At 54.4% G+C, this 12,662-nt stretch overlaps 1 protein-coding gene across 1 annotated transcript; it reads left to right on the top strand.

The window, feature by feature from the left end:
- Positions 1 to 277: 277 nt before the first annotated feature.
- Positions 278 to 11,483, top strand: LOC105085668 (chymosin). The gene is given in 9 exon segments (NM_001303574.1): positions 278 to 359; positions 2,691 to 2,841; positions 3,747 to 3,864; positions 4,626 to 4,744; positions 6,846 to 7,045; positions 8,572 to 8,685; positions 9,784 to 9,928; positions 10,513 to 10,611; positions 11,340 to 11,483. Coding segments are annotated over 9 exon segments (1,146 nt in total). The 5' UTR covers positions 278 to 297; the 3' UTR covers positions 11,478 to 11,483.
- The last annotated feature ends 1,179 nt before the right edge of the window (positions 11,484 to 12,662 follow it).

A 12,662-nucleotide genomic window follows, 5' to 3' on the forward strand; every position in this document is an offset into this window, starting at 1 on the left:
GTTAACTCAAGAATTCCTGTTTGAAAGGGGAAATCAGGTCAGGAAGGCTTGCGTGACATTTCCTGGCCTGAAGACCAAGCATGTGTACCCTTCAGCTTTGAAGTTCCCCGGGCTGGTGAAATTGTGGCCCTTATCAGAGCAGGGATTGTGGGGTGCTATCGTAATGTGTTTGTGGAGTGGCCTGAAATGAGGGGCTATCTCTGCAGACTGGGCTTCCTGCCAGAGGGAGCCCCGCACCCGCTATAAAGGCTGTGGGAGTGGGCACTGGTGGGAGCGGTGACCAGGTCCAGGTCCAGGATGCGGTGCCTCGTGGTGCTACTTGCAGCCCTCGCTCTCTCCCAGGCCAGTGGGATCACCAGGTAGGTGTCAGGCCCCAGGGGAGGGGACGGGCTTTGCACGCATCCGCTCGGGATGGGTCTCTCCCGGGTCTTCCAGTCACCATTTCCTCTGGGGCGACCTCGAGAAAAAGCAGCAGCTTTCCAGGATAACCGCTCCCGGTCAGTCTTGCCTTTGTATTTTGGGACTTTTCCCTCTTAAGTGCGCCCCTACTCTTTAGGGTGCAGTGAACAAGAACAGGGGGTCAGATGGGCTGCCTGGCAGATAAAGGGCGTGGCTTCTGGAGTCAAACCGCCTGTGCTTTGATCCCCAGCCCACCACTAACGTAACGTAAGCTTGTGAACTTAGAAGACAGAAGCACCCACCTCATAGGGCTGTCATGAGGGGTGTACCAGTTAGTATTTGTAAAATGCTCTGAATGGTGCCGGGCACATCGTAAGAGCCATGTGTGCATCTGTTAGACAAAATAAAGTTCTCTGTTGTGCCCAGGCCTTTTTTGGGTGAAGTTCCCAGGTTCTCCTCCAAAAATGATAACTGGTATTTATTGAGCTGCTTGCTGCTAGGTGCCAGACACTTACCTAGTTCTTTACCTGTCCTGTCACAAATCCTCAGGGATTAGGTATGTATTATTATTTGCATTTTACAAATGAGGAAACTGGTGTTCAGGGAGGGTCCCTGAGCTGCCCAAGGCCACATGGTTAAGACTTGGTCCCAGGTGGGCCTGCACTCTTCACGACATCACACCCCCTCTGGTTCCCAGGTTTGCGCTGCATCAAGCCCCAAGCCCAGGGAAACCCGAATCCACCACTGAGAAGTGGGATCCCTGAAAAGGGGTCAAGTACCACTGGTGGGGGCTGCTTGTGGTGGTCCTGAAAATGAAGTTCTTCCAAGTGCCAGGCGTCTGGCGGCCTCAGCACAGGGCCCGGAGGCAGGAGTGGGGTGGAGGTTTCCGTGACAGTTGGAGCCTGTGTGGAAGCTCAGCATGGTCCCCAGTGTGGGGTGGTGGACTGCCTTCAGTGCTTACTTCCCCCTGAGAGGGGCTTTCTGGGGCCTTGTACTGTGACAGGACAGCCCAGCAAAGTTGCAGCCACTGCTGTGGGAGTCACCAGGTGCTCAGCCTAGGGATCCTGAGCCGATCAGGAACTGCAGCTGGAGGAAGCGGAAAGCATGGGGGGACCTGGACATGGGGACCCAGGAAAGGGCAGCGGTGGGCTTGCTTCCAGGAGCTCAGTCCAGTCTCCTTCCTTTTGGGCTGAAGTCCTTTTCTATCACCAGAGACAAAGGCTGAGAAATGTCTCGAGAACCTTTCACTTATAAATCAAGTCCCAGCCGAAGTCACCCATGAGGGCTGGGGGCAGGAGGCGCCAGAGGAGAAACCGTAATTCACCTACAAGGCTGTTCCCTGTGGGAGCCATCTGGGATGTGAACAACAGGAGAAAACCCATTTTCTTTCTGGGTCTTAAACCTGCGGCCATTTTATTACTCTCCAAGCACTTTCACACTTGTAGTCTCCAGTTGTCCTTAAAACAGGCCTGCTGAGGAGGACCGTGCGGTTCTTGGAGCTAGATCGACACTGGGAATCATCGCTCCTTTCCTTCAACCTATAGGAGAGGAAACCAAGAGCCAGAGAGGTTAAGCCTCTTGGTTGGTCCAAGGCAGGGCTGGAAAGGGAGAGATGATCCACTTGGCAGAGAAGAAGTTGAGGCTCAGAGGGCCTTGGGGAGCCACTGAGGTGCCAGAGACCCGTCCAGAACCAGCATCTGTTGTTTTCCTTCTTGATTCTCTTCCCGCTGATCTGCCTTCATCATCCAACATCTAAACTCTACCAGAAGCTCCCTGGGGACCATGCTCTGTGCTGAAACTCTTTGAAGAATTTCTACCCACGTTAGGCTGCCCAGAGAGCAGGGAACAGGGGTTGGCAAAGGGTGGGAGCATTGTTATAGCATTTTCCAGAGTGTGGGAACACTGTTTTCCTCTCCAGACAGTGTGCTCCGGGAGGGTGAGACTGTACCCTTTTCCCCACTGTGTCTCCTGAGCCCCGTACAGTGCCCAGCACATAGTAGGTCCACAGGCCTTAGGGTCTTTCAAGCCTTGACGTTGCAAAATTCATTAGGAGGTTATGAAATACATCGACTGAGTCTCCACCAACATTAAAAAAGAGCAAGGAGCAGGAAATGTCAGAATGCATCGCACTTGGTAAAGGCCAGTTGATTTGGGAGCTGATATAGAATCTTATTTTTACTCTGGATTATGAGGGAGTGGCTTATGGAGGCCAGAGCCTCTGGGCACTTCTTGGAGGCTGGGCAGCCCTGGGGAGAGGCCCACCTCATCATTCATTCTTCCCCTCTCCTCAGGATCCCTCTGCACAAAGGCAAGACTCTGAGAAAAGCGCTGAAGGAGCGTGGGCTCCTGGAGGACTTTCTGCAGAGACAACAGTATGCCGTCAGCAGCAAGTACTCCAGCTTGGGGAAGGTGGCCAGGGAACCCCTGACCAGCTACCTGGATGTGAGTGGCTCTGCCAGCCTTCCAGTAATGATTGCCATGCAGTGTAATGGATGTCCCCCTGCCCCAACCACCTTTTTCCCTATTTCAGGAATCATGGAGCCCCATGGGGTGTGAGGCTGTCACCCCACCCTCAGTAGCTCCCAGGGGCCAGCAGACCCCACAAAGGCAATCATTCCGCCTTCAAGGGTCTGAGCTCAGATGACCTTCCTACAGACAGCATCCCTTGGGGGCCCGTGGTCTGCTACCAGGTCCAACATCATGCCCTCCTTTCCGGGCCTGGGGAACCCATGTCTCAGGCTGGGCTTTGCAGGAAAGGGGCAGCTGGTGGCCATTCCGCCACTGCCAGGACGTGGCAGGAGCTCCCCCTGTGCCCTCTTCCTTTCTGGAGACCGTCCCTTTCTCCAGTCACTCTTGGCAGTAAACAACTCACCGGTTTTCTCTTCAGTGCCTTGGTTTCCTTATCTAGGTCATCCCCACCCTGCCCCAGCCCTAGTTCTGACACACGGGGAGGGCTGGCAAGGAGGTGTGGCGGGGACAGCTTGGATCTGGGGCCTGTACCCAGCGGTGCCCCGCCTCTCTGTCCCTGCCCCAGGCAGGGTGGTCCAGCCTCCCCACCAGGCAGGGTTTATGTTTCAGTCTAAAGTCTGCTTCAGGGGCTGATCCCAGCCGTGGTTGTAGGGTGTGTACGAGGGGCAGGCTATGTACGGCTGGCGTGGCAGCCCAGCCTGGGGACTGGGCATGAAGTACCCTCCCCAGGGATCCTCCTTCCGTCTCTTCCCCATCGACCTCCCAGGTCTGTGAACAGAAAGCCTGGGGCTGGCAAAAGTGAACAGGCTCCACGCCGAGCATCGACCCTCACCCCTAAGCGATGCTCCCTATTCTGACCTGGTGCTGTCTGTCCTCAGAGTCAGTACTTTGGGAAGATCTACATCGGGACCCCACCCCAGGAGTTCACCGTGGTGTTTGACACTGGCTCCTCTGACCTGTGGGTGCCCTCTATCTACTGCAAGAGCAATGTCTGCAGTGAGTGACCCCCTGCCCCTCACCCCTCCGTGCTTAGACCCAGGGCCCCTCTGCCCGGAGGAAACGTGGTGTGGCTGGAGAGCTTGCCCAGGCAGTCCCGTGTCCTCTCTCCACCCTCCCAACTGGCCACAGACTGAGAAGGTGCGCAAATCACAGGGCTAATGTATAAGCACCAGCTAGAAATGAGGGAACTTTGATTTTTCGTTTTTTGTTTTTTTAGGGTGCTCTATGAGGAGCTAAGGCAGACTGCTTACCCTGCTGGGTCCTCAGTTTTCCTTTCTATAAAATGGGGCTGTGACATGCCACTGCATGTTGGGAGAATCAAGTGAGGGGTAATGAGTAAACATTAAATATATGTAAATAATTAATTTATCCAACAATCCTGTGAGGTTGGTGCTCTTTTAATCCCCATTTACCAGATGAGGAAACCAAGGTTCAGAAAGCAAAGGGATGTGCCTGGGATCACAAAGCTGGTAGAAGCTGGTCCCTGGAAGCCACAGGCATGGCGTTCTACCTTCTTCTGTTTGGAAGCTGCGAAGGTAGCACTGAGGGTCAGAGAGGTGGATTGAGCAGCAAAGAATAATTTTTTTTGACTAAACTCTGCGGGATCAAGAGAGAAGGGGCTGCATTTTTTCAGTAGGGAGAATGGTTAGTATTTAGAGCCTATCCTTACCAGGCCTGGTGAGGATTTAGCCCCCACTGGTGCTGTCGAGTGGCGAGAAGACTCTACTGGCCCCACTAATCCTGGGTCTGTGTTCCAGAAAACCACCACCGCTTTGACCCGAGAAAGTCGTCCACCTTCCGGAACCTGGGCAAGCCCCTGTCCATCCATTACGGCACGGGCAGCATGGAGGGCTTTCTGGGCTACGACACCGTCACCGTGAGTAGGGCTTCGGCCAGCAGGCACGAGCCTGTCCTTCCCCACCGGCCACTCTCCCACCCGGACACCCCAGCTCTGCTGGGCTGCACCGCGGCCAGTGCTCAGAGGCAGTTTGGGTCCTGCTTCTGTGGGTGGCCTCATGGGGAAGAACTCAGAGGGATTTTAGCCAGCGGCACCTGTGAGTTGTCCCTCCCTTCCTCCCCGATGTCCTTCCCATGTCAGCCCCGAGAGCCTCAGCTGAGAGCTTTCTCTGGGTCCAGTTTCCACCTTCCCAACCCTTTTTTCACTTGTCTTGGCCATAGTTAGTCCAGAATCCTGAGCCTGGGCCAGCACTGAGTTCTTCAGCATCACATGTGTGATCTCATTTTAAATTTAGTTCTTTCTACAGAGCTTTGAGGAAGGTACTCTTATCTCCAGGGTCACAGGAGGGACCCGAGGCTCAGATTACACAGCTGGTGATGGTGGGAGCTGACTGTCAGACCCCCATCTCTGACTCTCTGAGCTTGACCTCATTTTTTATAAGTCATAGAGCAGCATCTTCTTTGAAATCAGAGCATCTGTGTCCTCTGGACAAGGGCTGCCTTTGCTCTTGTCCCTTGTTGGCTTCTGAAGTATTTAACACAGTGACCCACACAAAGTAATTGCTCAATATGTGTTAGCATCTTTCTTTCCGTCCTCATCCCCCAACTAAGATTAAAAATCAAGCAGCATCTCTTGGTACTTATACCTCAACCTTCTTTGAATTCTTCCTGGGGTCTGGCTGAAGTCTTTCTTGCTTCCAGCCCAAAAGGACACAGCCCTTTTCTGCTGACGGCCCCCTCCTCAGCTTTTTCCCTTGCCTGGGCAGGTGCCCACACAGCTCAGGCCTCCCCAAAAGTCGGCACCAGAGCCATTGGCTGAGGTGGCCCAGCAGACAGGCTTCTGGAAGACTGATTCCCCTGCCTGGGTGTCCTGCGTCTTTGCTGCCTAGAGCTGTTGGCTTTTTTTCCTGCTATTTTGGGTTCAGGGGGAAAATCTGCATCTGCCTGGAGGAGGTGGCCCTTGCTGTGGGCCTGAACTGTGGTGCATTTGACTGCCTTCACTCCCCTACCTTGGGCAGGGGGTGGGAGAGAGAGGCTCAGGGTTCAGCCCCTACCCCTCCACCCAGCAGTCTCACATGAGAGTGAGAATGAGTGGGGCATACAAGGAAGAGAAAGAAGATAAGTGTGGGTGGAGCAGAGTGAGCTAAGGGACCCTAGCAGGGACAGGAGGTGTGGGAAGCAGGATCAGTGCATGAGGGGACTCTGGGACAGAGATCTCATCCTGAGTGCCATCGGGAGCCTCTGGAAGGTTGAAGCGAGGGGTGACAATGATGGCGTCCATTTGCTGCCTGTGTGGAGGATGGGTTATGAGGGGACGGAGTGGAAGCTGGAGGCTGGTGAGCCACTGTGGTAGCTCAGAATAGCCTGGTGGATGCATCAGGCTTCCAGAGAAGTGGGCAGATCGATGGGGTACTTTGGAGTTTGTGCTTCTTGGCGTAGTGCCAATAAATGTTCACTGACCGAACATTTATAAGAGATTGATAAAAGTTCAGTGTTAGTAGTCTTCAGTACATGCACTGCCTTGAGATGCGGGCGTTACTATTCCATTTAACAAGTTGGACTGAGGCTCAGAATGGTGTTTGTCCAAGATCACACAGCACATGGCAGAGCAGGGATGTACAGCGGGGTCTTTGGATGTAAAGTGCATGCGTGCTCCTTCCATCCATTGCGCTGCGCCCACAGCTATTCCCTGGGAGAGTCCCGATGGGAAGGCTGCAGGCCGGCAGAGGGCCTCGGAGCGTCCTTTGTTTCAGCCCCCTCTTTGGGTTCACCCCCAACTTCTGCACCAAGAGCACTGCTGTCTGTAGTCCCACCCATGCCTCTCCTTCCCCACTCCCCTGCCTCATCGGAGCAGTTCCCTCAAAACCGCAGCACTGAGCTGGGAAAGATGGCTTTTCTCTCTTAAGCTCACCTAACTCCACTGCCTGTAGTGGGGAGGGCGGGCCGGCAGAGCCTGACCCGGGACTTTCTGCCTCTGGCCACAGGGCCCCCTGGTGGAGGTCACTCTGCCTCTCTTGCAGGTCTCCAACATTGTGGACCCCAACCAGACTGTGGGCCTGAGCACCGAGCAACCTGGCGAGGTCTTCACCTACTCCGAGTTTGACGGGATCCTGGGGCTGGCCTACCCCTCGCTTGCCTCCGAGTACTCGGTGCCCGTGTTTGACAATATGATGGACAGACACCTGGTGGCCCGAGACCTGTTCTCGGTTTACATGGACAGGTAGGAGCTGCCCCCGCCTGGACCAGACTTCCACGGCCTGGCAGGGGTGTCGGCTGAGGAGTGTCCACCCCTTGGGGACACTGCAACTCAAGGGTCGTTACCAGCATCCAAGCAAACTGCTCCTTGTTGCTAGGCACATTCAACCTCTTGTCCACAGATGCCCAGCACAGTCATTGATTGATGCAGACAGAGTCTACTGGGCCAGAATTTGACTTTCATTTGTGGCATTTAAAAAAGAAGTCTGACCCCATCTCTACATAGGGGCTTTTAATGTCTTTTATCCAAACTCGCAGGACTCAGTAATCATTTATTGAAGTTATTGAGAGTCACAGACTGTTAGAGCAGGCTCTATAGGAGCCCAAACTTCTTTCACTATGCAGGAAACTGAGGCCTGAGAGGGACAGTCTCCCTGGGAACTGGTGGATGAGCCATGTCTGGAGCCCAGGGCTCCGGACTCCCAGTCTGGCATTCCCTACTCTACTCACGTGATGGTACAGCTCAGCCGCACAGAGGGGCGGGTGGCAGGAAGCTGGGAGAGGAGCCACACCCAGGAGAAGGAGCTGGGGAACCCAGGCAAGGGGCAGATAGGTGCATGTATGAATTCATTCATTCGTTCATTCATTCATTCATTCAATAGACATTTATGGGCAGGGGCTGTGCCAGGAGATGGGGATACATCAGCAAACAAGACAAAGTGGGAGTTAACCTCTTAGCAGGGGAAACCGACAGCACGCAATTACACACTCAATTACGATGACCACTGTGATGAGGACACTCACTGCAGGGGAGATCTGGGTGTACTGAAGGCTTGATGGTAAGGGGAAGCCCAGTCTGATTAGATCTGTGTGTGGAGGGTGGCCAGGGGAAGCTTCGCTGAGCCCTGAGTGGGAGCTATCCAGGTGAGGGACGGCGCATTTTAGGCGAGGGGGGTGGCACGTGCCAGAGCCTGGAGATGGGACAGAGCTTGATGGGGTCTAGGAACAAGAGCCACAGAGTGGGAAGCAGGTAACCCACAGAGCGCCGATGTTTCCTGGCCATGAGACAGAGCCCCAGAAAGAACAGAGGGGGTTTGGGCTGGGGTGGCAGTTTTAATCCAGAGCAAGTGGGACCTTGTTAAAGACCCCCTATCCCACACTCGGCCAAAGGGCTTGGGGCAGAAAGCCTCAGGTGGTGGGGGGCGGGTAGGGGCACAGTAGAACAGCTGGGAACACCCAAGGGTGGCCTGGCAGTCCTGTGACCCACGTGGTGGGTAACTTCCTGACCTCCCTTCACCCAGTAATGGCCATGCCTCAGCCTGCCGGCTTGAGAATGTGGGCTGCAGAGAGAAAGGATGCCGCAGCTGATGAGACAGAAAAGCCTGGGAGAACTCAGCTGAAGCCTTTGGGGGTGGGGGTGGGGGTGGGGGTTGGGTATGCAGAGGACAGCGGGGCAGGGTCTGAATCGCATCAGCCCTCTGGTTGGGGCTGGGGGACCTCCTCACGAGCTGGGGTGTCAGAGTCCCACAACATGCCTTTCCTTGGTTTCAGGAATGGCCAGGGGAGCATGCTTACACTGGGGGCCATTGACCCGTCCTACTACACCGGCTCCCTGCACTGGGTGCCCGTGACCTTGCAGCAGTACTGGCAGTTCACCGTGGACAGGTGGGTGAGCAGCGACCATGGGCTTTGCCAGAGGCTGACTCAGGTGTGGGGACGTGTGGGCCCAGGTGTCAGCCTGGCAGCTTGTAAGACCATCACATCTGAGTCTAAATTAGACACTCCAAGGCCAATGACCTTTGTCAGTGAGAATGCTGAACATTCACTGACACTCTACTAATGAGATTAGCTATGCTTACAAGATATTGAATATAGTTCCCTGTACTTACCGTGAGACCTTGTTGTTTATCTGTTTTATAGATAGTAGTGTGCATTTGCTAATCCCAAACTCGTAATTTATCCCCTCTCCTTTCTTCTTTGTTAACTGTAAGTTTGTTTTCTGTGTCTGTAGGTCTCTTTCTGTTTTGTAAGTTCATTTGTCTTGTTTTTATTTGTTTAGATTCCACATATAAGGGATATCATGTGAAATTTGTCTTTCTCTGACTTACGTCACTTAGTATGATCAGTATATTTCAATAATAATAATAATAATAATAATAATAATAATAATAATAATAATAATAATAAAGACTAGCTGTGCTTATCCAGCAGTACTACCTGCCAGGCCTTGTGCCCAGTGAGGACGTGACTGCCTCGTTCACTCCTCACTAAAGCCCTATGAGGGCGGGGCCATGATTATCCTCATTTTGTAATTTACTAACATCAAGTCTGAACCATCACTTAAGGAAGTCAAGGAAGGGGTGGGTAATGTACCCATTTGGTAGATGAGAACCCTGAGAACAGGAAGATTGGGGAACTTGCAGCAAGTAAATGGCAGGAGAAAACTTGAAACCAGATCCCTGGGCAACTAGCACAGTACTCATTCCACCCCTAATGCGTGTGACTTTGTGGTTTCATTGGAGTTTCTGTCCCATGAAAGGTGGCACGGCCTCTATTTAGGCACTGAGTTGGGAGGAAATGGTTTCAGGCCTTTTCTCTGGGCTCAGGAACTTATGGGGGCTCCAGGAAGGAGCCAAAGGAAAGGCTCTGAGGTGGCTGGGCTTCCTTCCTGCCAAGGATCCTGGCGGGGAGGCTGGGAGGGACCCAGCGAGGAAGGGCCACGTGCTGGATATGCTGTGAGGCCGTCCTGTTTCCCCTCTGCAGTGTCACCATCAACGGGGTGGCAGTGGCCTGTGTTGGTGGCTGTCAGGCCATCCTGGACACGGGTACCTCCGTGCTGTTCGGGCCCAGCAGCGACATCCTCAAAATTCAGATGGCTATTGGAGCCACAGAGAACCGGTATGGTGAGGTGAGGCCAGACCCTGACCCCCTGAAGAGGGAACCCCTTTGCACGTGGAAGAAATGACAAAGGGAAATGGTGAGGGAGCGCATTCCCCAGCAGGGGCTGGGATTTCTTGGGAGGCCTTCACAATGGTCTAGCTCTTCTAGCTTTGGCCCCCTGTGGCTGTTGGAGCTCCCACGTCTCCTGCGGCGGCCGGCCACAGTCTGACCTCTTGTCCCCTGGGAGGGTCATACATCCCTGACTTGCTGAGTTTTGCTGTGCCTTCTTGTCCCCTGTCCATCCATGGGCCTCCCCTCTTCCTCCCTGACAGCTAGGTGCTTCCAGTGTCCTTGGGGGCTCTGGCTTGGCCTGGAGGGGAAACTCCAAGACAAACCCCACTGGGCTCTGTCCCTGGGCTGGATGACAGCTGGTCCTCCTCAGCATGACTCCTTTGAGGTCTAAGGGCCTCCCTAGGATCCCCTGAGGGGCGGGCCCCTCCCCATGGTGTGGTTCCAGCGCAGAGGAAGAGGGCCCACCTGGGACTTCCTCTGCCTCCCGCGGGTCAGATCACACCCATGGCCCTTCTAAGAGGACTTCCCTCTGGTCTTCAGTTTGACGTCAACTGTGGGAGCCTGAGGAGCATGCCCACCGTGGTCTTCGAGATCAATGGCAGAGACTACCCACTGTCCCCCTCCGCCTACACAAGCAAGGTAGGAGCCTCTGGGCAGGAAGGCCGGGCTCACCCGCACCCCTCCTCCCTCCTGGCAGGTCAGCGCGTTGGTGATGAGTGGCAAGGCCAAGATGGAGAAAGCAGGCTGTAACTTTAGACAGACTGGACCTTCGAGTGAGGCCTGTCATTCCTGGGCCTCATCTGTGGCTGCTACAGCCTCATCCTGGGAGAAATGGGGCAGACAGAAAGGACAGCTGTCACGGAGGGAGGGTGGGGTGGGCGGGCCACGGCCGCCAGTAGGAACCTCCAGCCACAGCTCTAGCTTCTAAGCCCTGGGACCCGGGGCTTTGTCAGGGATTTTTTTCTATGGCCTGGGCTTTGTGGGGACCCAACCCTCATCCCCACTGACCCTGCTGGCCTCAGCTTTGACCTAATTTTGAGCATCTCCAACAGGCAAGGCCTCGAGCCCCCAGGCCTGCTCTAGATGGTCATCCAGGCCGTAGGTGCTGAGAGCAGGAGGGTGAGGGGCTGGGGAGGACCTGAGAGGGGGAGCAGGGGAGGGGGCCCGCCAGGTGACCTTGGCATCAGTCACTTCATTTTTGAATATCAACTTCATCTGTTAAGGAGATGAATCTGATACTTGTTTGCTTACATCGGAAGGTGATTTCAAGGATGAAAGGAAATAATAGATGCAAGAGTGACTGGGGGGTGGGGTAGTGTCAGGCACAGCAACTGGGGTTGGGACCAGTTTCATGTCACCTTTTCCAGGACCAGGGCTTCTGCACCAGTGGCTTTCAAGGTGACAACAATTCCGAGCTGTGGATCCTGGGGGATGTCTTCATCCGGGAGTATTACAGTGTCTTTGACAGGGCCAACAATCGCGTGGGGCTGGCCAAGGCCATCTGATTGCACCTCTGACCAAGCATCTCGCTGTCCCCAAACACGTGCACACACACACGTGCGTGCACGCACACACAGACACACAGAGATGAGGTTTTCAGGTGGATGGTTCTCAATAAATACTATGTCTCTGCAAAACCTGGCTTTCTTTGGGGCTGAACCCCTGCACCTCTCTTGTGGGGTGGGAGTGGAATGTTACATGGCATGTCCAGGTCAGCTGGGGCCACATGGGTAGAGGAGGGTTGGGGACAGCGTTGAAGGGTGGAGACTTTCACAAGGGAATCGGCCATTTCAAGTTCAGGTCAGGTTTTTAAAAGCAAGACATGTCTTGCCTTTTTGTTCTCTCTGCATCTTTCTGGGGAAAGAGCACATATAGCAGGTTGAAACTTGAACCTGGGAGCAAGGACTTGGGATGGGGCCGAGTACAGAACACTAGCCCAGGGAGAAGACGGCTCTGGGTCTACTAAGAGAAGGGTCTGGCTGCCACTTGCAGAAGACAGTTAGTGGAATAGGCATTTGGCATCTGGGAGGGTCTAAGAGTCTGGAGGTTGCCATTACTTTGGGGGAGAACCACAGTCCAGAGTCCCATCCTTGGTTTTAGAGGCTCCAAACCTGACTTGCCCAAGCCTGGAGAGTGGCTACATCGCCAGGGCAGACCCACATCCAGTGGCTCACAGAGGTGGGCGGGTCAAATCTCAGCAAGGACCGCAGCTGTCAGCGGAGGAACCACTCAAGCTCACAGGTCCCTGAAGCCCCTCCAGGGGAGGCCACATGGGAAATACATATAGCAGGGGGTCAGAACAAGAGCATCAGGCCCATGTAAGAGGCTTTTCTCAGTCATGCTACTTTGAGGCACTGTGGGAGCAGGCACACCAGATTCTTGGGGAGATCTCAGTGCTCGGTCCCTTGGCAGGCTCCCTAGGCAGTGCTCGGCTGGGCGCTCGGCACGTTTGTTCCCTGACCCTCCATCTTTCCTCTCTGCACCCCTTCTTTTGACAGTCTGTTCCCTAATGGGGGCAGTGCAATTGATCAGGCTTTACTTTTCTTAGTCATAGCCAGCCTTGCTCCCAGTCCAGTGACTGGGCTTTAGGTCACATCTTTATAGTAGCTGAACTCTCAGAAGGTTTTGGAAAGGGGGCAAGGGCCACATTACTATCTCATCCCTGTCCCCACCTTATCCTGACCACACGT

This window comes from Camelus dromedarius, chromosome 9, assembly GCF_036321535.1.
Source record: "Camelus dromedarius isolate mCamDro1 chromosome 9, mCamDro1.pat, whole genome shotgun sequence".
In the NCBI taxonomy this organism is placed as follows: domain Eukaryota; kingdom Metazoa; phylum Chordata; class Mammalia; order Artiodactyla; family Camelidae; genus Camelus; species Camelus dromedarius.